General features: G+C 36.3%; 1 protein-coding gene across 1 annotated transcript in view; it reads right to left on the reverse strand.

Annotated features, from left to right (window-relative positions):
- Positions 1 to 9,290: 9,290 nt before the first annotated feature.
- The window catches only part of dbo (Kelch-like protein diablo), a 58,134-nt gene continuing 42,848 nt past the window's right edge, over positions 9,291 to 24,576 (reverse strand). Inside the window, exons 8-12 of the mRNA XM_045762702.2 lie at positions 23,367 to 23,550; positions 22,752 to 22,895; positions 19,779 to 19,912; positions 18,205 to 18,413; positions 9,291 to 10,228 (exon numbers count right to left, since the gene is read on the reverse strand). Of these exons, the coding sequence (XP_045618658.1) occupies positions 10,037 to 10,228; positions 18,205 to 18,413; positions 19,779 to 19,912; positions 22,752 to 22,895; positions 23,367 to 23,550 (863 nt within the window). The 3' untranslated portion in view covers positions 9,291 to 10,036. The remainder of the gene's footprint in view (positions 10,229 to 18,204; positions 18,414 to 19,778; positions 19,913 to 22,751; positions 22,896 to 23,366; positions 23,551 to 24,576) is intronic.

A 24,576-nucleotide genomic window follows, 5' to 3' on the forward strand; every position in this document is an offset into this window, starting at 1 on the left:
TCCTCAGTAGCTCGCTCATTTCTTTGTTGTCATCGGTGAAAGTTCCATCTCCCTATCGCAGGGACCCCAGCTCTAAGCTTAGTCTATTATCATAAATTGAAACTTAATCAGCATTTACTCAACACAGCTTGTCAGCAGACGTGATAAAATAATTTTTAATTCACAGAAGAAATTAACTTGAAAAACGTTATACAAGAAACAAATGGAGAATTCTTAAATGCTTTTAGAGTAATTTTTAGCTAAATGAAATATGTATACAGTATAAACAAAGGAGAATTTACTAATGGAAGACTATGAAGTTGTGTTCTACACTGCTTCTGACTGAAGCCTATCATTCAAGTATGGCACTATAAAACATATGACGTGAGGAATGAGACAAAATATTTGATGTGAGGAATGAGACAAAATATAAGTACAATAGTTTATTGAACAAAATGTCCTAATTATTAGTCCATACACAACCTAATACCATCAAATGTTTTCCTGCAAATGTAAACTTTAACTATTTCATTTGTTATGGAGCAAAAGATCGAGATTCAATAACTAATGGGAGCTCAGGGCAAGTGTCATGGTACAAAAATTAATTATCAAATGGTGTACAAGAAATAGGTTCAGGTTACCTAATATAGTCCTTTAGCAAACATTGCTAAACAGTATCTACTAATACAAATTCAGAAAATAACCAAAAATGCAACCCCCCCCCCCCATTGAAGGAAGAAAAGTGCTTTGGCATTTCTAATTATTATAGGTCACCACAAAACAAAACAATATTCATGTTATACTGTACTATACTGCATATATATATTAATGAAAAAATTTTGGCATTGGAAAAATGAACATCGTTGAGATAAATAAATCCAATAATTACTGCAGGTAAAAGTTTTCAGTTACATATGACTTGCTCAGTATCATAAAGAGAATTAGAAAAATATTTTCAAATGTTGTATACATTAAAATGTACAGTATGGTGTTTGATGGGAAACATTGTGACAATGTTGTATCTTGCACAGCACCTTAACTCCCATCACCAAATGTCATACCATACATTAGCCAAGAACACTCCATGAATGTTGAGTTTTTCTTTTCAGAAACTAAATATTACATTTATTAATCAATTACAGTATTATAATAAACTAAAGGACTTAATTTAATAGTTCTCAAAATCACATATATATTTTAATATAGTATTCAATGCATAAAAATACGAAAGTAATCTTTTAAACATAATCCTTTTAAATAAAAATAATTACAGCATCTTGGAATTACAACACAACTTAGTGGAGTCCAAAAAAATCAAATCTTCAAGTTTACCTAAATACCTTTGAATGGCACTTGTGCCAACCGCACCCCAAACACACCAACAACAATCAACATGCACGAGAGGCACACACACTCTTTCTTCACATCACATTCAGTCCTTTGTGGCTAATTCTTCAGAGTATTCATTATTGCATTTTTATAGTAGTTCATTCAGTGAAACAATCTTATGAAGTGGTATGCAAGTTTATGAGTAATGGAGAATACGACCAATAAACATTTCTGCAGTCTTTCACCCATTGTTACCTCTTATATTTACAGTAAAATGTTACTGACAGCTATCTGGAGAGCTGTTATGTGGTATGTGCTCTATATCCAAAGATTTTGTATTCGAGTTAATATTTCATAAGTGTACGAAATCACTAACAGCATTTACTTTGAACAAATTTATATTATAAAGTGAATTTAGTGAATTTGCCATATTACTATATCAGTGATTGGAATCCAACATTAACAAAAATGTTCCAGCAGTGGTTGAGACTTGTCGATATTTTATAATACTCTTAATCAATTTTTAAGAAACCTAGAATTCTTTTAGAACTGTTTTAATCATTATTTGGTAGTTATCTTAAGTTTAATGCTTGATATAATTTTTGTTCTCTGGATTGAGTTTAGCAAATTCTTTATCCATAAGTTAATCACAAAAATAAATTGCACATGCATGCACACTTATATCAGCAACATTATCAATCTGCATACTATACCAGATTTTGTATTGTAAAAATATACCATTACTCATTAATATATCCACATTGCTAATTTTATATCAAGCATCAGGAACCTAAATCCTAATCAAGAATGTAAGCCCATAAGAACAAGATCATGGTCTAAACATAGACTATCAATATAAAATAAAGATTTACAAAACATAATGAAGTCATTTTGCTACACCACATCAATGCTTACAACACTAACAACTGCTGTAAGCATAATCACCACCTGGGGATAAACTCTTGTCCAGCAACCACTTCATTTTATCCACAAAAGTCAATCAAATTAAAATACGTTTACTCAAATCTTGTCACCCGACAAAACCTTTAGTCATACACACAGTCATTCATTGTGTGTACACTTAGGCCTAATAAGCATCAAGGGGTTTTCTCACACTAAGTCATTTAAGCATCAGCTCTAAGATATCTACTAAAATAAGCATACTTAACCATACAGTATTTATGAAAATATTCACAAGTGACATATATATAAGCCTATACTGTATATATCTATATACTGCATACTATATATGTACATTCTATATATATATAAACAAGAGGTACCCACACTAAAAGCTGACATGCTTTTGTGACTGTGTGGTATTGTATTACATCAAATTCTGCGATAAGCTTATCAAAAACGTCTTAGGAATTATACAGACAAGATTCTTGGTTAAGAGAGGTAAATCACATGAGAGAATAATACTGAACCAACAAAAATTATCCTATGAACTAGTATTAAATGTGATGATAAAATAGACAACATCCTTCAAAGTACTGTACATACAGCCACTGCTTAATTATCTATGCCAAAGAGCCTAATGGATCCCCAAAATCTAACTAGGCTCAGCATATTTTGGGGGCTCTCAAATGGAAAGATTAAATGTGTTTATCAACTACCATACTGATGAAATATCTGCAGAAATTACTGTACATATACAGTACTCAGTCATTTATCTTTAAATTGTTAAGCATTTAGCTTTCCAATTATGTCTCACCAACGTTTATTAAAATTTTGAGCAAAAATATGGTTATTTGACAGTAATTTTTGCTATTTTCAATCATATATATATTTGGCACATTATCCATATATTGGCTGTTGTGAAGAACACTTGATTAGATCAGCAGCTGGCTAACAACAAATAGCTGTGATTACAATGTTTGCCAGATTTGAAACAAGCAACTACCTCACACCTCACATTTTAAATTTCATTATAAAAGATGTTCAACCAATAATGGCTGAAAATCTTCTGCAAGACATTAAAAAAAAAAAAAGCCTCTCATTTTGCTACTGTGGTTCCATAAAAGTATATCAGTAATATAAAGTAACAACAAACTGTGGTTTACTATAATACACTATTCTATGTTACATACCATTTTTCTTGGAATAATTATACACTTAATACTTTGCATGAAATGAAACATTAACCAAACCTTCATCTGTAAATATCCTTTAAACCACGCCAAGGTGTGTGGATATACGACCACCAGCTTGAGCATGTCTGGGTGCCGCTACACCCAACTTCACTACCATTGCATGTTAATTTGGATATCTGAATAACAGGTTTTGTTTATTTCATTAACTAAACAGACTCCAGTAATTTGGAAACTTGAATATCAGGCTTCATAAAAGTGTTTTATTGGACAAGTCATCTCCAATTCGAGTTTGCCGGTGCAGACTACTGAACACATGGCCCTGTATGACTCACCATCTTGTATGATGGGAATTTTTAGCATCAAGTAGCTAGCTCTTGACATACTCTGTACTTCCCTTCATATAGTCTTGAACTGGGTAGCTGCATAAATGCAGATGTACCAAAATGTGTTAATAAAAAAAATTGTGTTTAGCAAGCAAGCTTCAATAGGACTAACTGGATAACAAATGGCTTTACAATGGATGTGTGGCTAGCAGGCTTTATTAATGACTATAAGAATATATTTCATATAATGCAAATAAAAGCAATAACTATATTGGAATATGTGCATTTAGTGATATCTAACTCTGGAATATGTTTCAATTAAACTCACCACCAAAACAAAAGAATTAATTTTATATCTAAATGTAAAATAAAGAGAATTATGCTAAAGAGGTACACAAACATCCATTTGTTTGCTCATTGTGGAAAGGTGTCCGCACACCAATTAAACATCACAAGGAAGCGTCCCTATGCCTACTGAACATGCATACTTTTCCTTGCTAACAACTGCAAAACATTATCTTGTTTTTTCTGTAAAAGTCTATGTTTTTCTAGCCTATGACAAATTGGTATACATGACAGTACATTATAATCAAGAGTAGCTACTGTCTGACATTCTTATGTCGTATTATTATTACAGCCAATGTGCTCAAGACCAAACCATATTCCCAGCAATCATATTATCTCACCTTTCCACTAATGAAACTAGGAACACATGACAGCCAATGTTATTTAATAATCTTAACAATATCATAACAAATCTACTTGATTTGTATATAATACACAAAGCTAATAAAGTAATAGTGGTAGTGAAATTCTTCACAAATGGTTAAGGAAATATTAAACTTCTTTAATTGTATGTACTTCTTAATACAATAAAAAGTGCAGTGTTTTTTAAATCAGGCATTTTAATGCCAGATAAGCATTGTTCATCAACACACAGTAATAATATGACAATAGTGTGCAAGAAGCCTGGTCAGTGACGGTTGTTTGGTCAACACTAGTACACGCGAGGTATGGTGTACACATCACCACATGTATACTGTGTACATCAGTACATGTATACTGTGTACATCAGCACATGTATACTGTGTACATCATCACATGTATACTGTGTACATCACCACATGTATACTGTGTACATCAGCACATGTATACTGTGTACATCATCACATGTATACTGTGTACATCAGCACATGTATACTGTGTACATCAGCACATGTATACTGTGTACATCATCACATGTATACTGTGTACATCATCACATGTATACTGTGTACATCATCACATGTATACTGTGTACATCACCACATGTATACTGTGTACATCACCACATGTATACTGTGTACATCACCACAAAACTACATCTCTTCACACATGCTACCAATAATACAGCAATAACTTCAGCAGATTCTTAAGTTATTACTTTGAATCATTGCAAAAACAATTTATTACTCTTATTTTTCATTCTTCGTAAGCATGGTAGTGGATAATTAGATAATGGTGATGATACAGTACTGCCAGTGTTAATTACATTTATGAACACAGCAATCCTGCTACAAATCCTCCCCCATTATTTTAAGGTAAAATTGTTGCTGTGCATTTTAAGCTGGAATTATCAGTTCAATACATGTATATACAATTGGTTTCATTCCACAATTTTGTGATAACTATGTTTATAATTGTACGAGATGTGAACGATACATTAATTAAAATCACATTTGGCATTTTAATATATCTTTCACAATCTACTTTCCCAACTATGATAAACATTAAGAAACAAAACATAACTATGCTGGATTGATAATTAATTAAAAAAAGCTAGAATGTTATAATTTGCATTACAGAAGCACTAGAAGGTAATTATTATAATCAGGATACAAAAATTAATTTCTTCCATGAACATTCAGCCATCTTACAAAGTCAAAATAATGAAAAAGATATATTGTAAAATTATGAACACAGTTTCACTGAACTCACTTTTTTTTATAAATATATGTATGGAAATACAGTAATTAAGTTGGCAGATAATAAAAAATCTCCATTAAATTTTCTCACATAAAATATAAAAAAAATTTCTGCAGGTGTTCATTTCAAAGAATAAAGTCTGTTTAACATTTTGCTTTACTTGCAGTGCTTGCTGCCATCCCTGTTTGCCTCTAACAGAGTTTACAGTGACGTGAAACACAAGATGATGATTCAGACATTCAACAGAAACACAACTCAAAACTGTCATTTAAAATGGATTTTGCTTTCCTTGTGTAAATTTGCTGTCTGCTTAATCTTTCAGGTGTCTCATAATCAAATTTCTAGAGGGTACTGAAGGAAAAATAAGGTGTAGTGATTCACAATACTGCAAGAGCATAAAGGGAAGAAAAGGTAACAATAGAGTTGATGAACCACGATCAATGCTCAACTGTAAGTGGTTTCAAGAATTAATAATATTTCACATGCACTGTACAGTAGAATAATGACACAAAGTAAAAATAATTATGAAAACTAATGTAAGGTAAAAGCATATAGTTGTGAAGACTGGTCTCAACTTTAGTATGCTAATAAAATAAAATAAGCAGAATTTAATATAAGTAAAACTGAGGAATCTTTTTATACAATAAGAAGAATTTCCATTACAAGAGCAAACACAAATTAACCATTGGTTTCATGACAATGGTGAAGAAAAGAATGAATAATGTTCTCATTATTCCATTATGTACATACAAGTGCAAAGATGAAATAGGTTATTAGCAATAAATGTAGATGACCTACGCATGCACACACACGAATGTGTGTGTGTGTGTGTGTTTGATCATGCATGTGTGGACACAGGTAAACAAAAATTAAAATCAGATTGTAAAGTTACAAACAGTAAAATATGTTGAGAAAAAAAAAATATCCAATGACTAAATATATGGCTGGCCCTTCCTCTTTCAAAGTGTGGCCTCATTTAAAACCTTCCTCAGATATTTTATATGACATGATACACAAATAATTATAAGGTAATCCTGTCACATCACAGATTACATAAATTTTTAAATGAAAGCAAATGACTATAATTTTTTAGAAAGAAAACTAGTGTAAAGTATCATTGGGAGTCCAAAAGATGACTACATTGCATGTAGGCAATTTTTTCAAGACTATTCAAGTGGAATACAGCAAATAATTTTTTTGAAATGAAGAAATTTTATTATTTTTTAATTTAATAGGTGCTCAGTTTATAATTCTTTTGTCAGAAACAAGGCACATGTAACTGCCATAATGTAATTAAAAGTAGTTAAAGCAAAGTTAAAGAAGGTCTAATGCTGGAATAAAGAAATTCTCGAACGTACAATAGCTTCGGCATTGGATTCCTTGTTAATAATGATAAAGATGTAATCTAAGGTGATAAAGTCATGACGATACATGTACACACAATGACCAAATACAAATGAATACAGTATATGAAACTGGTGTTGCGTAAGAGAAATGTGAGAGCAGACTGACCCATAAAAGTGGTCCTGCTGGAGTCAACCTACTACAAAGCAAGTTAAAAGAAATCAAGAACCTCTAATATACTGCTCACAACAACCACAAATTTTATTGTGAAGGAGTCAGCAACATTGTCCTACCTTCTCATATTGTACAGCTTTAATCTGAAAGGAAGAGGACTGTATAGACTGAATTCAGTGGACTAGTAGGGAAGGGAAGGAATTATCAGGGAAAAGTGCCAAGCCATTAAGACTATATAGCACTTGGAAGGGAAGTGGATAAGGATTTGGGATGGGACGGGGGAAAAGGAATGATGCCCAACCACTTGGACGATCAGGAATTGAACACCGACCGGCACGAAGCGAGACCGTCATTTTACCATCCAGCCCAAGTGGTTGGACCAGAAAAACTCATTGACGAATGATCCACAGTGAAAAGACTCTGCACAAAATAATCATTGGTGATGTTTCCCAGATGCATCACTATGCAGCCAAGATGCATTGATTGAGCATGGAATGGTAGCACCCACCTCACCAAGTTCCAAGTTGTCCCATTTGATGGAAGGCAATGTTGTATATCTTTTGGACACAAATGGGATTGTGTGTGTGCAGGAACTTTTTTTTTTTTTTTTTTGGGGGGGGGGGTAATTATGTCTACCCATAAATGACAGGAAAGACTGATTTACAGCCCTGGCCTTGTAATCAGTCAGTTACATATTTACCTTCCATGAGAAAGCATTAGAGAAAAAAAAATCCTGAGTGACCACAATTCCTTTCCTCAGATTTTAGTGCACTTGTAGAATTTCTGGAACACATGTACTTTGAGGCAAAACTACAGCAGTCTCCTGTTCATTTAACTTCTCTTATCCTTACACTGTATGGTTCAATGAGAAAAGGTTCAACAAACATGCAGATAACAAAAATATGATTTTCCAGAGCACTTATTCCTTAACAAACAGATTCCACTAGTTGCTCTAAGCTTAAGAAGTACAAACTTGTTCTGATTTGAAATGGGGGAACACTAAGAGCGGTGTTGCTGCAAGACTGCAAAGTGAAAATTTTCAACGAAATTACATTGTAGCAATAAGAGTATAGAACCATGAAGCTGTAATTAGCATATCCCATAATCCAAGTTGCTCTGTAGACACAAAACACCAGTGTCCCAAAATGTTAGCTCCTCTACAGAAAACATACTAGCATTATTCTAGTGCCAATGCTGTAATAATGTTCCTCATAATAATAAGGAATAATAATATCACGTCCAAACATAAAATACCATAGTGGCATAGAGATCAATTCAACGTTCCTAATGTTCAATGTGTTAACAAGATTGTTGTAAGAGAAAGTACACAGTAAGGTTATCATACCCTTGTGAACAGGTAGCAGCTCTGGCAAGAACACGATGTGCAAGGAGCCCCTGGAATAGCTCCTGCACTAGCTAATAGAAGAACCAGAGCTCTTATAATTTTGTCAACAGACAATGACATATTTGGAGTACGTGGAATATGCTGGGAAAATTACCATTTTTCAGTTCAAAAGATTTGGATATGTGTATTATGCATGATTTTTGGACTGTAATGGTAATTTAAGTTTTTATTAAGACTAAAAATGAACATTTTATTCACTTGGCCCACCATATTATTCAACATGGGTTGCCCATAAATTTCATCAGGAAAAAATATGGCCTTAAAATTTTTAGAACCACTTCATAAACTGAAGTATACATATACTGTATACTTAATATTCTAAAAATGTTTAACTAATTCATTATCAAATACATCAGCAATGAATTGAACACACCTTCAGCTTTAGTTACTATGCAATATGAAATATTGGCACATCTCTAACACTAAAAATTAACAAAAGTAATAATGTAATTAATGGAATTCTATGACGTATTTCAGATGTTCTCAAGTCTTAAATTTCTAAGGGTGTGAAGTGTGTGAAGAAGTGTAGAAGAGGCCACCCCCACCCACCAGGGAGGCCACACATCACATCATCATCTTAACAAAGATGGACACTTCTGTAAATACATTATGACATAATAATTGGAATGGAAAAAAAAAGTGTGAAAATCAGAGCTTTAGAAAAACGAGACTAAATTTAATTAGAGATTTTATTTTAAAATAGAGTAATTTTTAAGCCCTATTCCAATGAAACTTTTAATTAAATTTATTCTTAGCTCACAATGTCAGCAGTAGAGGTGCACTGTTAAATATGATTATTAGTATATTCCAGTGGTCACCTGTCAAAACTTGACTGCAGAACACCTGAGTACTAATGTAGCAAGCTCACAACACCAAACATTAGGATAACTTAAAATATAATCTTTGTCGTGATCTTAGGGTGAGTTACATGGTTTTGGCCAAGGACCTTGTTCACAGTCCACTCACTCTGGTCCACATTGCATTCATTATTTGTATTCACATAAGTCTTTGTGACTAACAGGCAGAATTCTAGCACAAGATTTGGAGTCTGTCATTCTAATGAGAATTTTACTTTCTTTTACCAATCTTCCTTGCTTTGCTCAATCTTCTTTATTTACTTTTTTCACAACTAGAACCTTGCAATTTTGCATTGTTGATTTAGTACCACAGTACTTGATTTATTACTGAACTACAACAGTGCAAATCATCTTGCAAATACTGATGCTCAGCAAGTTTTTTATGCTTATTAATCAATATCTAACTATTTAATAAGTATAATGCATTATAGGTTCATCTTACTCTTGATACTTAATATACACATATTAACATCATTACAATAATATCTGAATATGCTACTACTTTCCAATACCTAATTTTCCACTGACAGTTACACCAAGCCAGAATTCTAGCCCTTCGTTTAATCACCAGAGATGTGCTTCATTATGCGGAAGCTTGACAACACCTACACCACCACCCAGCCGACGGTAGTTCATGGACCCACACAACCGCCAATGGTTCTGGTCAGGATCATACACCTCTATAGTTTTGAGATATGTTGTTCCATCAAAACCACCAACTGCATACAGCATACCATTAACTACTGCTAAGCCAACCTGCAAGAAAAAATCAAATATGAACATTAATTGACAGCACAACAAAATGTATATTTTTTAAACCACAACACCAGATAATTCAGCCAAACTAGTGCACTTGAGCACTTTTATTTATTTCCAATGTTAAATTTACATTCATAAATTTAAGCGAGACCTGGAATTGAAGACAAATAAAATACATATTTGTAATAATTGCTAACATCCATTCCCCAAATTATGGAATTTGGCTAGACCCGACCTATTTACAAAATGCAACACCAATAAATTGTCGGAGTGAAAGAGACTGCCATACCCATTGGGAGATCTAAGCATTTTAATGAAACCCTGGTACCTATAGGCATCTACTAATGGAAGTAATGTACTACCTATACCTGCTAATGGAAGCTACTACAAATTAAATCAAACCACTAAGCATGGGGTAAATGAAATGCCATAGTATTTCATAGTAGACCTCTACTATGGACCTGTGATACAAAGAAACATCCTGGTATCCAGGACACCAGTTACTGGGTGTCTCCTACAAACCCAGCCAAAACACAAGGAAAAGCAACGGATACCTTAGATCATTAAAGAAACAAAAACAAAAGTCAAACTAAAACTAATCAAGAAAGCTCTGCACAAGTGAAATAAGAGTGAATGGGAGATAAACAAATGGTAAGCACCCTACAAGCATGAGAAATAAGGGTAGTAAAAAACACAGCATTGAATGTGATGAAAAACCTCTTTCTGTTATGGCCTCAGTGGTGCCCTGAAGCTACCTTGCTGAGATGGCTCCCTCCTACTAAGTCTTAGTAGGAGGGAGCCTATCAGCCTTAGGAGTAATGAATGATCTTTTGGGGATCATAACCTGTCCCCCTCACAGAGGCACAGGGAGCAGGGGATTATTATAAGCACCCTCACTGAGAGAACATCCAGAAAGTACAGTAAGTGAAGCAATACAGACAACTACAAAGATCACAGAAAACAAAGCACTGAAATGGCCAAATAACTCTGCAAATGAAAACCATTTTGAGGCAATGGATTGACTTGAACTTGCATTTTGGTGATTCCAAGATGCCTATGTTAACCAACTTGGCCATTGTGATTTCATTGTTAATTCTGCAAATGATTCTTTCTGAAATTGACTGAAACCTCCCCTTCCTCCATAGTTATGACTAGCCACCAGTAGGTGGCAGCACCCCAAGAGCTCTCGGCTCCTGCACCATCTTACCCCAGTCCAGTTACCTAGTTGATACCTGGTTGATGGGGTTATGGGAGTTCTTCTACTCCCCAAGCCCGGCCCGAGGCCAGGCTTGACTTGTGAGAGTTTGGTCCACCAGGCTGTTGCTTGGAGCGGCCCGCAGGCCGACATACCCACCACAGCCCGGTTGGTCCGGCACTCCTTGGAGGAATAAATCTAGTTTCCTCTTGAAAATGTCCACGGTTGTTCCGGCAATATTTCTTATGCTTGCTGGGAGGACGTTGAACAACCGTGGACCTCTGATGTTTATACAGTGTTCTCTGATTGTGCCTATGGCACCTCTGCTCTTCACTGGTTCTATTCTACATTTTCTTCCATATCGTTCACTCCAGTACTGTTGTTATTTTACTGTGTAGATTTGGTACTTGGCCCACCAGTATCTTCCAGGTGTATATTATTTGATATCTCTCTCGTCTTCTTTCTAGCGAGTACATTTGGAGGGCTTTGAGACGATCCCAATAATTTAGGTGCTTTATTGCGTCTATGCGTGCCGTATATGTTCTCTGTATTCCCTCTATTTCAGCAATCTCTCCTGCTCTGAAGGGGGAAGTGAGTACTGAGCAGTACTCAAGACGAGACAACACAAGTGACTTGAAGAGTACAACCATTGTAATGAGATCCCTGGATTTGAAAGTTCTCGTAATCCATCCTATCATTTTTCTGGCTGTCGCAATATTTGCTTGGTTATGCTCCTTAAACGTTAGGTCGTCAGACATTATTATTCCCAAATCCTTTACATGCTGTTTTCCTACTATGGGTACATTTGATTGTGTTTTGTACTCTGTATTATGTTTAAGGTCCTCATTTTTACCGTACCTGAGTACCTGGAATTTATCACTGTTAAACATCATGTTATTTTCTGATGCCCAGTCGAAAACTTTATTAATATCAGCTTGAAGTTTTTCAATGTCTTCAGCCGAGGTAATTTTCATACTGATTTTTGTGTCATCTGCAAAGGATGATACAAAGCTGTGACTTGTATTTTTGTCTATATCTGATATGAGAATAAGGAAAAGCAGCGGTGCAAGGACTGTACCCTGAGGTACAGAGCTTTTAACTGCACTTGGACTAGATTTTATATGGTTGACCGTTACTCGCCGAGTCCTGTTTGACAGAAAACTGAGTATCCAGCGTCCTACTTTACCGGTTATTCCCATTGACTTCATTTTGTGTGCTATCACGCCATGGTCACATTTATCGAAAGCCTTTGCAAAGTCCGTGTATATCACATCAGCATTCTGTTTTTCTTCTAATGCCTCAGTGACTTTGTCGTAGTGCTCAAGTAGCTGTGAGAGGCACGATCTTCCCGCTCGAAATCCATGTTGGCCTGGGTTGTGAAGGTCATTGGTCTCCATGAAATTGGTGACCTGACTCCTAATCACTCTCTCAAATACTTTTATGATGTGCGATGTTAGTGCAACTGGTCTATAATTTTTTGCCAATGCTTTGCTCCCTCCCTTGTGTAGAGGGGCTATGTCTGCTACTTTAAGTGCATCTGGTATCTCCCCCGTGTCCAAGCTCTTCCTCCACACTATACTGAGTGCCTGTGCTACCGGCACTTTGCATTTCTTTATAAATATTGAATTCCATGAGTCTGGACCTGGGGCCGAGTGCATGGGCATGTTTTCAATTTCTCTTTCAAAATTTAGTGCGCTCGTGTTTATATCAGTTATATTTACAGGGGTTTGAATATCCCGCATAAAGAAATTGTCTGGATCTTCCACCTTCATGTTGTTTATTGGAGTGCTAAACATGTCCTCATACTGCTTTTTTAGGATTTCACTAATTTCTTTGTCATCCTCCGTGTATGTACCTTCACTTGTATGAATAGGTCCAATACTAGCAGTGGTTTTTGCTTTTGATTTCGCATATGAGAAGAAATATTTTGGATTTTTCTTTATTTCCCGAATTGCTTTCTGTTCTAACTGCCTTTCTTCAGTTTCATATGAGTGTTTCAATTTCCGCTCGATTTCTTCAATCTCCCTATTTAAATTATTCCTTCTTTGACGGGAAATTCATGTCTGCATAAGCAGTTCCGTTATTTTTTTCCTGCGTTTATAGTGTCGTCTGCGTTCTCTTTCTACGTTAGATCTCTTTCTGGCTTTCCTCAAAGGAACATGTTTCAGACAGACTTGATACGCTTCTGAAGTCAGTTTTTCTATTCCTTCTGTAGGACTTGTATTACTTAGAACAGTTCCCCATGGAATGTTTGTAAGTTCCCTGTTTATCATCTCCCAGTCTATCCTTTTATTATTAAAATTGAATTTACTGAATAGCCCCTCTCGCTTTATCAAAGTTTTAGGTCTATTCTGAGTATTGATGGTCGTTTGCACTTCAATGAGCTTGTGATCTGAGTATGTGGTATCTGATATCGTAATGTCTCTGATAATGTCTTCATTGTTCGTAAAGACCAGATCTAAAATATTTTCATTTCTCGTTGGCTCCGATATCTGCTGATTGAGTGAAAATTTGTCACAGAATCTAAGTAGTTCTCTAATCTGTGGTTGGTTAGGTCCTGAAAGATTTCCTGGTATAATATTATTGTTTGTTATTTTCCACCTGAGACTGAGGCAAGTTGAAGTCACCTAGGAAGATAATATCAGGTATCGGGTTCTCCAAATTATCAAGGCTATTCTCTATTTTGCTTATCTGTTCTGTGAATTCCTCAGCCGTTGCATCTGACGGTTTGTATATTAGAATAATCACTAAATTTATTTTCTCTATTTTTAATCCCAGTACCTCTACCACCTCATTTGTAACGTTTAGGAGCTCCGAGCATACAAGGTCTTCCCTAATATACAGACCCTACTCCTCCATGTGACCTAATTTTCCTATCACACCTGTATAGGTTATATCCTGGAATCCAGATCTCACTGTCCAACAATTCCCCTGCATGGGTTTCTGTGAAAGCTCCAAATACTGCTTTTGACTCCGTGAGGAGGCCATTTATGAACTGTACTTTGTTGTTTGTTCTTGTTTTCAGTCCTTGTATGTTGGCAAAGATGAATGAGGTTACTCTATTAGTGATACTGTAGTTTGAATGGGAGACTTTCGGCAAGCCCATTATTCGTGGACATAATGAGTTTGTTCTGACCAGTACTGATTGTTGTAGGGCAGTTGTCTGTCGTAGTTGTAGTTCCCTTTCGGTGGGTAATTGTATCTGTAATTCTGGAATGCAAGTGGATCTGGCATCCAGTTCCATACACTCTCCATGCTGCTCCTTTTGAATTCTCTGCCGGTCTGGTATAAAAAATTTATAGAGTTTCCTTCCAAATTCATTATCCTGCTTGCCACTCTTTATGTAGCGTTCCCTGCCTTTCACGTGAAAGTGTGGGCAGCTGAGGTCATAGCATTTTCTGTCCTCCAGTGAGGTTTGGCACATGTCAGGATGGAAAAACCTACATATTGATCCAAATCGACAGTCACCTTTCCTAAGCATATTTAAACATTTTTTGGGATGTTGGTAACTGCATTCTAATCCTTTCTTATTACCAGCATATCTATGTCTGCATATGCCCTTTGCATAAAATTTGCATAAGTCTGTCCTTCTGTTCTGAATTGCTCTATCGGGAACCGTCGTAGTGTCTGTACCTATCGAGCTGTCAGTGCTGTCTGGTACACTTTCTAGTTTACTGTCATCTACATCCTGGCCTACTGAGTCAGAGTTTAACCCTTAAATGGCGCATAGCTATATACCATTTGACACCCACAGGCGCATATAAAAAAAAAAAAAAAAAAATAATTATTTTTTCTTCCTAACTTGTTAATTTGTGTTCACTGATCACGGGAAAAATAATAAAAAAATCTTAAGTGGCATATATTGCCCACTATAGGGTGGGGAAGTGTGGCAAAAATCAGGCGCTGACTGAGCGTGCGTCCCATGGCGGTCTGTTGATTGCCAGCTGTCAGGCTAGAGTTTCCACAAAGAGATAATTACCTAATTATTTCAATGTCTCTGATTGATTTTTCGTAGTTTTTTTGCTGTAATATTATTCAATGGTGTGTAGTGTGATATATTTATATAATAAAATGAGTGAATCATCGCTGTACTCAAAAATAGGTGTGCATATTGTTGATTCAATTATGTTAATCAAACAGTGAACAAATACTTTGTCGGTTATTACACTATATACACAGGTTATATATAAGTATCTGCATGTTTTGTTCACCATGACAAACCACTAAGTTGGTATGCTGAGTGGCAGTGGCAGGCAGTGACTGGCTGCCACTGGCTGCCACTCCCTCCCTCACCTCACATCACCTGACTTGCCACCATTCTCCACCCACCATACTGTTTTTGCTTTTATATACAGACGTTATATATAAGTATTTACATGTTTTGTTTACCATAACTGTACATCTAAGCTTGTATGGTGAGTAAAGGCAGAGAGACGTAGCTACTCACACAGTCAGCTGGTGGCGGCCGCCCTCAAGGCCAGACGCACTAATATTTCTCCTACAACAATACTGTTTGTGGTGTTATTACGCTATATACACACATTATATATAAATATCTACCTGTTTTATTCACCATACTTGTACAAGTAAACTGGTATGGTGCCCAAAGACCATCGTGGTCATCAGTAAACAACATGATAAGTCCTGCAGACGACGCTCCACCCTCACCAAAATGGCGGCTCCCAACCTCCTACTCTCGCTGTTATCTCACACTATACACACGTTATATAAGTATCTACATTTGTGTTCACCATAGCTAACCACTAACCTGGTATGGTGAGTGCAGTCAATAAAAGGTGGCCACACACACTCAAAAGACAACTCCACCATCCTCCCTCCCACAGCATTACTCCTCCCTCCATGGCGCACAGTGCCAAATATCACCACAATCCTGCTATTATCAGAACCCTGGTCAGTTTTATCACAGTCAGGGGTCTTCTGTAATAATATCATCGCTACATAATAGCATGAACAAGTATATTATGGCATTTTTAGGCAATGCTGTGGTCACAAGCTGAACAACAGTGCTGTGAGCTCGTGCTGCGTGCGTCAGGCTTGGTAGCTCACTCAATACTGAGGCCCCTAACACCCGGGAGTTTGGCCCACGATTTTTTTTTTAAATGGCGTCTGTTTACAAGAGCCCTGATGAAGGTGTGGTGAACCCCCGTGTATCCGCGGGCCGTTTAAATCTTGCGTAGTACTCCAAAGCATCACATGATGCGATGCGCAATTTACTGCAAGTCGGTCAAAGCATCATATGATGCGATGCGCAATTGAAGGGTGAACACTTCCTGAGTTTCAGCCTCAGTTTCATCCCTGACTATAGCCTCCGCCCCTTGTATATTAGAATTGTTGTTCCTTTCCCACTCCTTCTGGATGGCTGGTAGGCTTCCAATGAATGATGTTTTCCGATCATGCGTCATGTTATCTAGAAGGTTTTTTAGGATATTCCAAGCTGGCAGGTCATTTTTACACACCCAGAGCAAGTGGCCAGCTCTCAGTGCCGTAGTGTTACTCACTCCTGTACAAGCCGAATGGAATCTAGTCTTACAGATATAACATTCAATTCCCGTTACCTTCGTCTTTAAGGAGTTGTTACAGTGGCCACAAATTTGTTTATTTACTCCCATTTTGCCTTGTTTTGTTGTATATATCTATATATTTATAATATTATATGTATATTGTATATTTGTAACAATATATATGTATATATATTTATATGTTTAATATTTATAATATTATATGTATACCTTATATTTGTAATATTATGAATGTTATTTTGTTCAAACTTTATGGCAGGTACTTAGCGTAGGTAGCGAGGCTGGTCCCCGGTCGGTACAGGTGACCTCTTGTTGTCCCAGGTTGATGTCACCAGTTTCCAGTTACCCGATTTATAACCACTGATGCCGCCTCTTGCCACTATTCTATATTTCTAGTATTCTATATTTATAATATTCACTTCCAACTTATATGTTGTTGTGATACCCGTTCCACATCACTGTTCCACAAATCACCTTTCACTATTTTTTTTTTCCTAATACACGCATGTACACAAAGCCTCGTTCACTGGCTCACACGTGGTCTCCCGTTTATTCTCTATTTAACACAAAGTTCTATTGTTAATGACTATTTTCAATTTTCCAGCGGGTCACTATGCACTTTGTTATGTCTGTAATCAGTAATCCACGGCAGTAGTCCTAAGAATCCCGGTTAATGTCGCGATTTTAACGGAGCGCGCAAGGTACGTCTACCCCCTCCCTCGACCTCGACCTGAACTCCAGAGCTGATAGACCACAGACCAATGCACCTGGTAGAGAAAGAGGTAATAAAGGAGCCACCAAGGCTCTGCCAGAAAAGCAAAATTTTTTTATTACATTCTACACTGGTTTTCTGGAGGAATCCTCATTGGCTCCTTCAAGCTATCTGACAACAGAGAAGATAGAAAACATGGGCTAACAATTGAGGACGATAAGAGTGGCAACAATACACACTAAGATGCTGGCTGGGATAGAAGACCCAACCTACGGGAACACAAGCCTCACCAAAACTAGGAACATTGAACAAACAACAAACTGTTGGGACCCTGGCAGACTGTCAAAACACAAACAAAACACCACAACAGGCAGTAGGTGCCAAAACTCGGTAGTTTCAAAGCATCGTATGACAAAGAATACTGGGAAGACAGAAGGACACCGCGAGCGTAGCTCTCATCCTGTAATTACACATGCATACATTACACACATCAACAATGCACACAAACATTGGTATCCTGACTTACCCCACTTCGTCTTGATGTCATTGCAACAATAGGACTCCACTGATTAGTGTGAGGGTTGTATCGTTCAGCACTAGATAGCTCAGTACAATCATCTCTCCCACCAACAGCATAGATCATGTTATTGTAGACAGCACATCCTAGGTGTTTGCGACGTGTACTCATTGCTGGCATCATTGCCCATTTGTTCATTTTTGGATCATAGCGCTCCACTGGAAAGAGTAATAGATTTTTAAGAACAATTTGCTGGCACTTTTAGAAAATATGCTTTGAGTTTGTAGGAAAAGACTTTCTTAGCTTGCCTCTTAAAAGTAAGATTGTTTTCTACAGAGTGTATAATGCCACCTAGGTAGGGGCACATTCTAGGTTTCAGAGCAACATAAATTCTTCAAACATCCCAACATAATGGAGACGATCATTAATCCAAATTGAGTTGTATAAACCTCAGACTTAACACACTCAAAGCCTCCACAAGTTTTAAAGAATTTACAAGCCATCCATCTGCCTTTTTGTTTCAATTACATAAAAGATAAAAAAAACTGTTGATGGTCAATTACATAAAATTAAGATAAATTTTGTTTACTGTAACAGCCAATAACCGCAGTTTTTGCATCTTTGTCCTCAGTACCAACAACATTAAAAAATTTCAAGTACTGATCAGATGCTTATATACTTAACCTCCTACATTTACCACATGACTAAAAATTTGGTATGGTACATGCTGAAAAATAGAATAAACAATTACTGTACAGTCAAGATGACAATTTATTGTTTGAGCTGATATTAGTGTTTGGTGGAGGAGTGGTAGACACTGAGGCAGATCTGGCTGGATGAATATGTACAGCCTCTATTGCTATGCTTACACAATTGGCCAAGATAATTAATGCATTTCTACAAATTACCCAGCATTTGTGGTAGTTTCTTTATAAGTTTAAATTTTTTTATTGGATAATTTTATAATAAAACTTGCAAAATATTGGCAATTCTAGTTATACATATCCTTGGATCAACTTTGGTCTATATTTCAGACTCTGAACTTACAAGCAACTTTTACTATAAATAAAGACAAATATATAGGAAATAAAAAGTTTACTTGCATCAAAACAGTCACCGAACATTTATCAAGATTCTATCATCTCAATTTTGTTGAATATTTAGACTGAACTTATCCAGCCAAATGATTACAAATAAAGACAAAGACTTGATTCATGCCGAAACATAATGATATGTTTTTGTTTTTTGATGAATGTGAACATTTTAGACTTGCAAGGAGTGGTAGTGTCCATAAAGAAATCTGTCATCAGTGTTTTATCCTATTTTGATGTGCATCCTCACTCTTGCCATTTTGGGGGGCTAAAAAGGGGCAAGTCATAAATTCATGCAAATATGAATATATTTATACATCAATCCTTCTTAACTACATGGCATAAATTTCCTTAAAAAAAGGTTGAAAACATTTTTACTCTAAATCCAAATTTTGCACATTTGACACAGTGGTAGGACAAAAGATGCATGTTTCATGAGTTGATATATACAGTACTTTATAAAGTACCTGTACTTTATACCAGTAACACTACCTGTGTTAAGAGGACTTTGTCCATCTGATCCACCGACAGCATACAAGAATCCGCCAAGGACAGCAACAGCAACACCCAACCGTCTAGTGTTCATAGATGCAACCTTTGTCCAGCGATTACTTTGAGGGTCATACCTAACAATAAAATGTAGAAAAATGTAATTAATTTAGAATAGAAACTCCACACAAGTATTTATGTAAAGAACTGAACTACAGTTAAATTCTTTACAAAAACTACATAAATACACAAGTGTGTTTTTTCTTATGTTATTATGTCTGTGATAAGACATTTCCATAGTGCAATTAGTATTATTTGCTGTAATACTGCATTAATAACAGCTATTTAAATTGCAAAAGTATTAACCCTTTCACTGTTAGACATGCTGACCCTTAGCAATATGTGGTTTATTCTGCTTACATAAACTCCTCTTATTTATATATATGTATGTATGTATATGTGTGTGTGTGTGTGTGTGTGTGTAATTACCTAAGTGTAGTTACAGGATGAGAGCTACACTCGTGGTGTCCCGTCTTCCCAGCACTCTTTGTCATATAACGCTTTGAAACTTTGAAACTACTGACGGTCTTGGCCTCCACCACCTTCTCACTTAACTTGTTCCAACCGTCTACCACTCTATTTGCGAAGGTGAATTTTCTTATATTTCTTCGGCATCTGTGTTCAGCTAGTTTAAATCTATGACCTCTTGTTCTTGAAGTTCCAGGTCTCAGGAAGTCTTCCCTGTCGATTTTATCAATTCCTGTTACTATTTTGTACGCAGTGATCATATCACCTCTTTTTCTTCTGTCTTCTAGTTTTGGCATATTTAATGCTTCTAACCTCTCCTCGTAGCTCTTGCCCTTCAGTTCTGGGAGCCACTTAGTAGCATGTCTTTGCACCTTTTCCAGTTTGTTAATGTGCTTCTTAAAATATGGGCACCACACAACCACTGCATATTCTAGCTTTGGCCTAACAAAAGTTGTAAACAATTTCTTTAATATATCGCCATCCATGTATTTAAAAGCAATTCTGAAGTAAGAAAGCGTGGGATAGGCTCCTCGCACAATATTCTTTATGTAGTCCTCAGGTGATAGTTTTCTATCTAGAACCACTCCTAGATCTCTTTCTTTATCAGAATTCTTTAAAGATTTCTCACATAATATATAGGTTGTGTGGAGTCTATGTTCTCCTATTCCACATTCCATAACATGGCATTTATTAACATTTAAATTCCATTTGCCAAGTGGTGCTCCAGATACTTATTTTGTCCAGGTCATTCTTGAAGGGCATGACAATCATCTAAGTTTCTTATCCTTCCTATTATCTTAGCATCATCAGCAAACATGTTCATATAATTCTGTATACCAACTGGTAGACCATTTATGTGCACAATAAACATCACTGGTGCAAGAACTGAACCCTGTGGTACTCCACTTGTGATATTTCTTCAGTCCGATACATTGCCTCTGATCACTGCCCTCATTTTTCTATCAGTCAGAAAATTTTTCATCCATGTTTGAAGCTTACCTGTCACCCCTCCAATATTTTCCAGTTTCCAGAACAACCTCTTATGTGGAACTCTGTCGAAAGCCTTTTTTAGGGCCAGATAGATGTAGTCAAGCCAACCATCTCTTTCCTATAATATCTCTGTTGCTCGATCATAGAAACTGAGTAAATTCGATACACAGGATCTTCCAGATCGAAAACCATATTGTCTGTCTGATATTATATCATTTCTCTCCAGGTGTTCTACCCATTTAGATTTAATTATTTTTTCCTGAAAAAAAATGAAATGCCTGAAAAATCAGTTGAAGAGGAATGCTGAGCTCAAGTGCACATTCTCTCAGAACCCATGGTGAAACTCCATCTGGACCAACTGCTTTGTTCTTATTTAGCTCCTTGAGCATTTTTTCCACTTCGTCTCTAGACACCTCTATGTGCTCTATGTTGTTCTCTGGAATTCTTATTGTATCTGGTTCCCTGAAGATTTCATTTTGTACAAACACACTTTGAAACTTTTCATTTAATGTTTCACACATTTCCTTTTCATTTTCCGTGAATCTATTTCCCATTTTTAACCTCTGAATATTATTCTTTACCTGCAATTTGTTGTTTATGAGTTTATAGAATAGACCTGGTTCTGTTTTACATTTGTCTGCAATCCTTTTTTCAAATTTTTTTTCTGCCTCTCTAATCACTGCCGTGTAGTTGTTTCTCGCATCTTTGTATCGCTGGTATGTTTGGGGGTTTGGCCTCTTCCTGTATTGATTCCATTTTTGTGTCTTTTGGTCTCTGGCCCTCTCGCAATTTCTGTTGAACCAGTCCTGTTTCCTAGTTCTGCATCTCTGTTTTGGTATAAATTTTGTTGTGCCTTTATCATATATTTCACAAAACTTGACATACATCTCATTCACTTCCTTGCCTAGTAACAAGTCTGTCCAATTATACTCACTAAAAAATTTTCTAAGGTTGCCATAATGCACTCTCCTAAAGTCAGGTTTTTCAATTTCATCAACTATCATATTTTCTTCCAGATTATAACGCATTGCATTTTGTGTATATGTGTGTGTGTGTATATGTGTGTGTGTGTGTGTATATGTGTGTGTGTGTGTGTATATGTGTGTGTGTGTGTGTATATGTGTGTGTGTGTGTGTGTGTATATGTGTGTGTGTGTGTGTGTGTGTGTGTGTATATGTGTGTGTGTGTGGGTGCGGGTGGGTGGGGGGCAGGGGGGCAATAATGGCCTTTACTTGTTTACATGGAAGGAATCGTCATTGCCATATTAAAGCACCACTCAGAAACAACAACTCAAAAGAAGTCAACTCGTATTAGAGGAAGCCAATTCCTCAGAGATGATAAGTGATTGGGAAAGACACCTCTGAAACACAGACAGGAGGAAAAATAATGTCAAGGGCAAATTCACATACACAGAAGAAAATAAAAATAAATGAGAACACATGTTCATCATAAGCATACCTCTCTACAACATTTAGACAGGACACACCATCTTGTCCTCCCACAGCATAGAGGTAACCATCTAACACTGCCACGCCAACACTGGTCCGGCACGTGCTTGTCGGTGCTACCTCACACAACCACTGATTGGTCTGTGGGTCATACCTGTTTGAAATGAAGGAAAACATTTTTGTATAAACAAGTAGTTTATAGACATTTTGCATGGTACATAACTTTAGACAGGAAATGTGAAAGCAATACATACAAAAACTAGAAAGTAGGGCCCAAGAGCTAGTCCTTCCTCTCTCTAGATACAGAAAGACAAGTACACACAAATATTATGTAAAGTTAGCAAAACTGTACTAAAGGCTTGAAGAAAATAATGACGAGAGAAGTTTGACTATTTTTGTTTATTTTTAAGGGTTTTTACTACATGTAAATCAGTGTGACACTTTTGTTAACTCTCGTGCATCATAACTTCGAGCTAAGCATTATCAGTTCTTGGTAGGCATCAATTGTTGCTTTTATTAATTCTAATGTGAAGAATGATAGCTGTAGCTAAAAAGTAATCATATAAAAAAAAAATTGCATTATAAAAACACTATAGTTGTAAAATAAAAAAGTAGCAGACAATACCTTTCAACACTATTGAGGTAAGATTGTCCATCATGTCCTCCAACAGCATAAAGCAAATCAGATAAGACTGCTACTCCAACTCCACAACGTCGTTTACTCATTGGAGCTACCATCCGCCACTCGCAGGTTGTAGGTTCAAACCTCTCAACAGAAGCTATGGCATCACCACTACACCACCCACCAACTGAAAAACCAAATGAAGTGGCACTATTACATACAAAATAGCAATGAACTATTGCATTACAAAAACAAAAAGATTATATTTCATATAATTAAATTTAAGAATCTAATGAATCCTTGTGAAGACAAATAAAACTTAAAATAACAGAAAAAACACCAATAAAGGCACAGGGTAAGTGGACAACAGGCAAATTTTGGTGCATGTGGCCAACATTAAATATGCCATTGAGTAAACCCACAAACCAAGTTTTAGCAAACAATGTAACAAACACAGCAGTCAGAATGAAACTAGAGGGAGATGGGGGAGGGAGGTTATCTTTTTATGTAAAACTAAATCTTAATGGAACTTTGAAGCTGTTCTGCTTTTACACAGTTAGTGTTATCAAATTACAGGGTACAAAATAACTGGGGGAAACTGTAATAGAAAGCTTACATGAAAAAGATAAATCTCATTGATTGAAGTAAATCCAGTCATTATATTTAGGTCAAATGACTGAAATGGAACTGCAAGAGACCCACAAAAATAAAAATTAGGAGCAAAAATAATCATCACTTTTTTTCTTATTTGTTACACAAATTAAGATAATTTCCTAACAATTAAGAATAAGGCAAGAAGAAGTTCTTCCTTTTAGAGAATATAAAAAATAAAACACGCACACATTTTTTAAGTTTAAGGGAGGGCCTGGGAGTTCTTGTCATCAAGTGTGAGAAAGCACGTATACCTTGGGTGCACTCACGATGTGCGACATAGCACATATACGGTACCTAGGATGCACTCACGATGTGCGACATAGCACATATACGGTATCTAGGATGCACTCATGACATGCGACATAGAACGTATGTACCTGGATGGGGTTCTAGGAGTTTTACTCCCCAAGCCCAATCCAAATCCAAGCATGACTTGGTTTAACACGCTGTTGCTTGGAGCAGGCCCGCAGACCCACGTATCCACCACAGCCCAGTTGGTTCGGTACTTCTTGAAGAAAACTATCTAATTTTCTCTTGAAAACTCCATGGTTGTTCCTGC

Source organism: Procambarus clarkii, chromosome 56, assembly GCF_040958095.1.
Source record: "Procambarus clarkii isolate CNS0578487 chromosome 56, FALCON_Pclarkii_2.0, whole genome shotgun sequence".
Taxonomy (NCBI): Eukaryota; Metazoa; Arthropoda; class Malacostraca; order Decapoda; family Cambaridae; genus Procambarus; species Procambarus clarkii.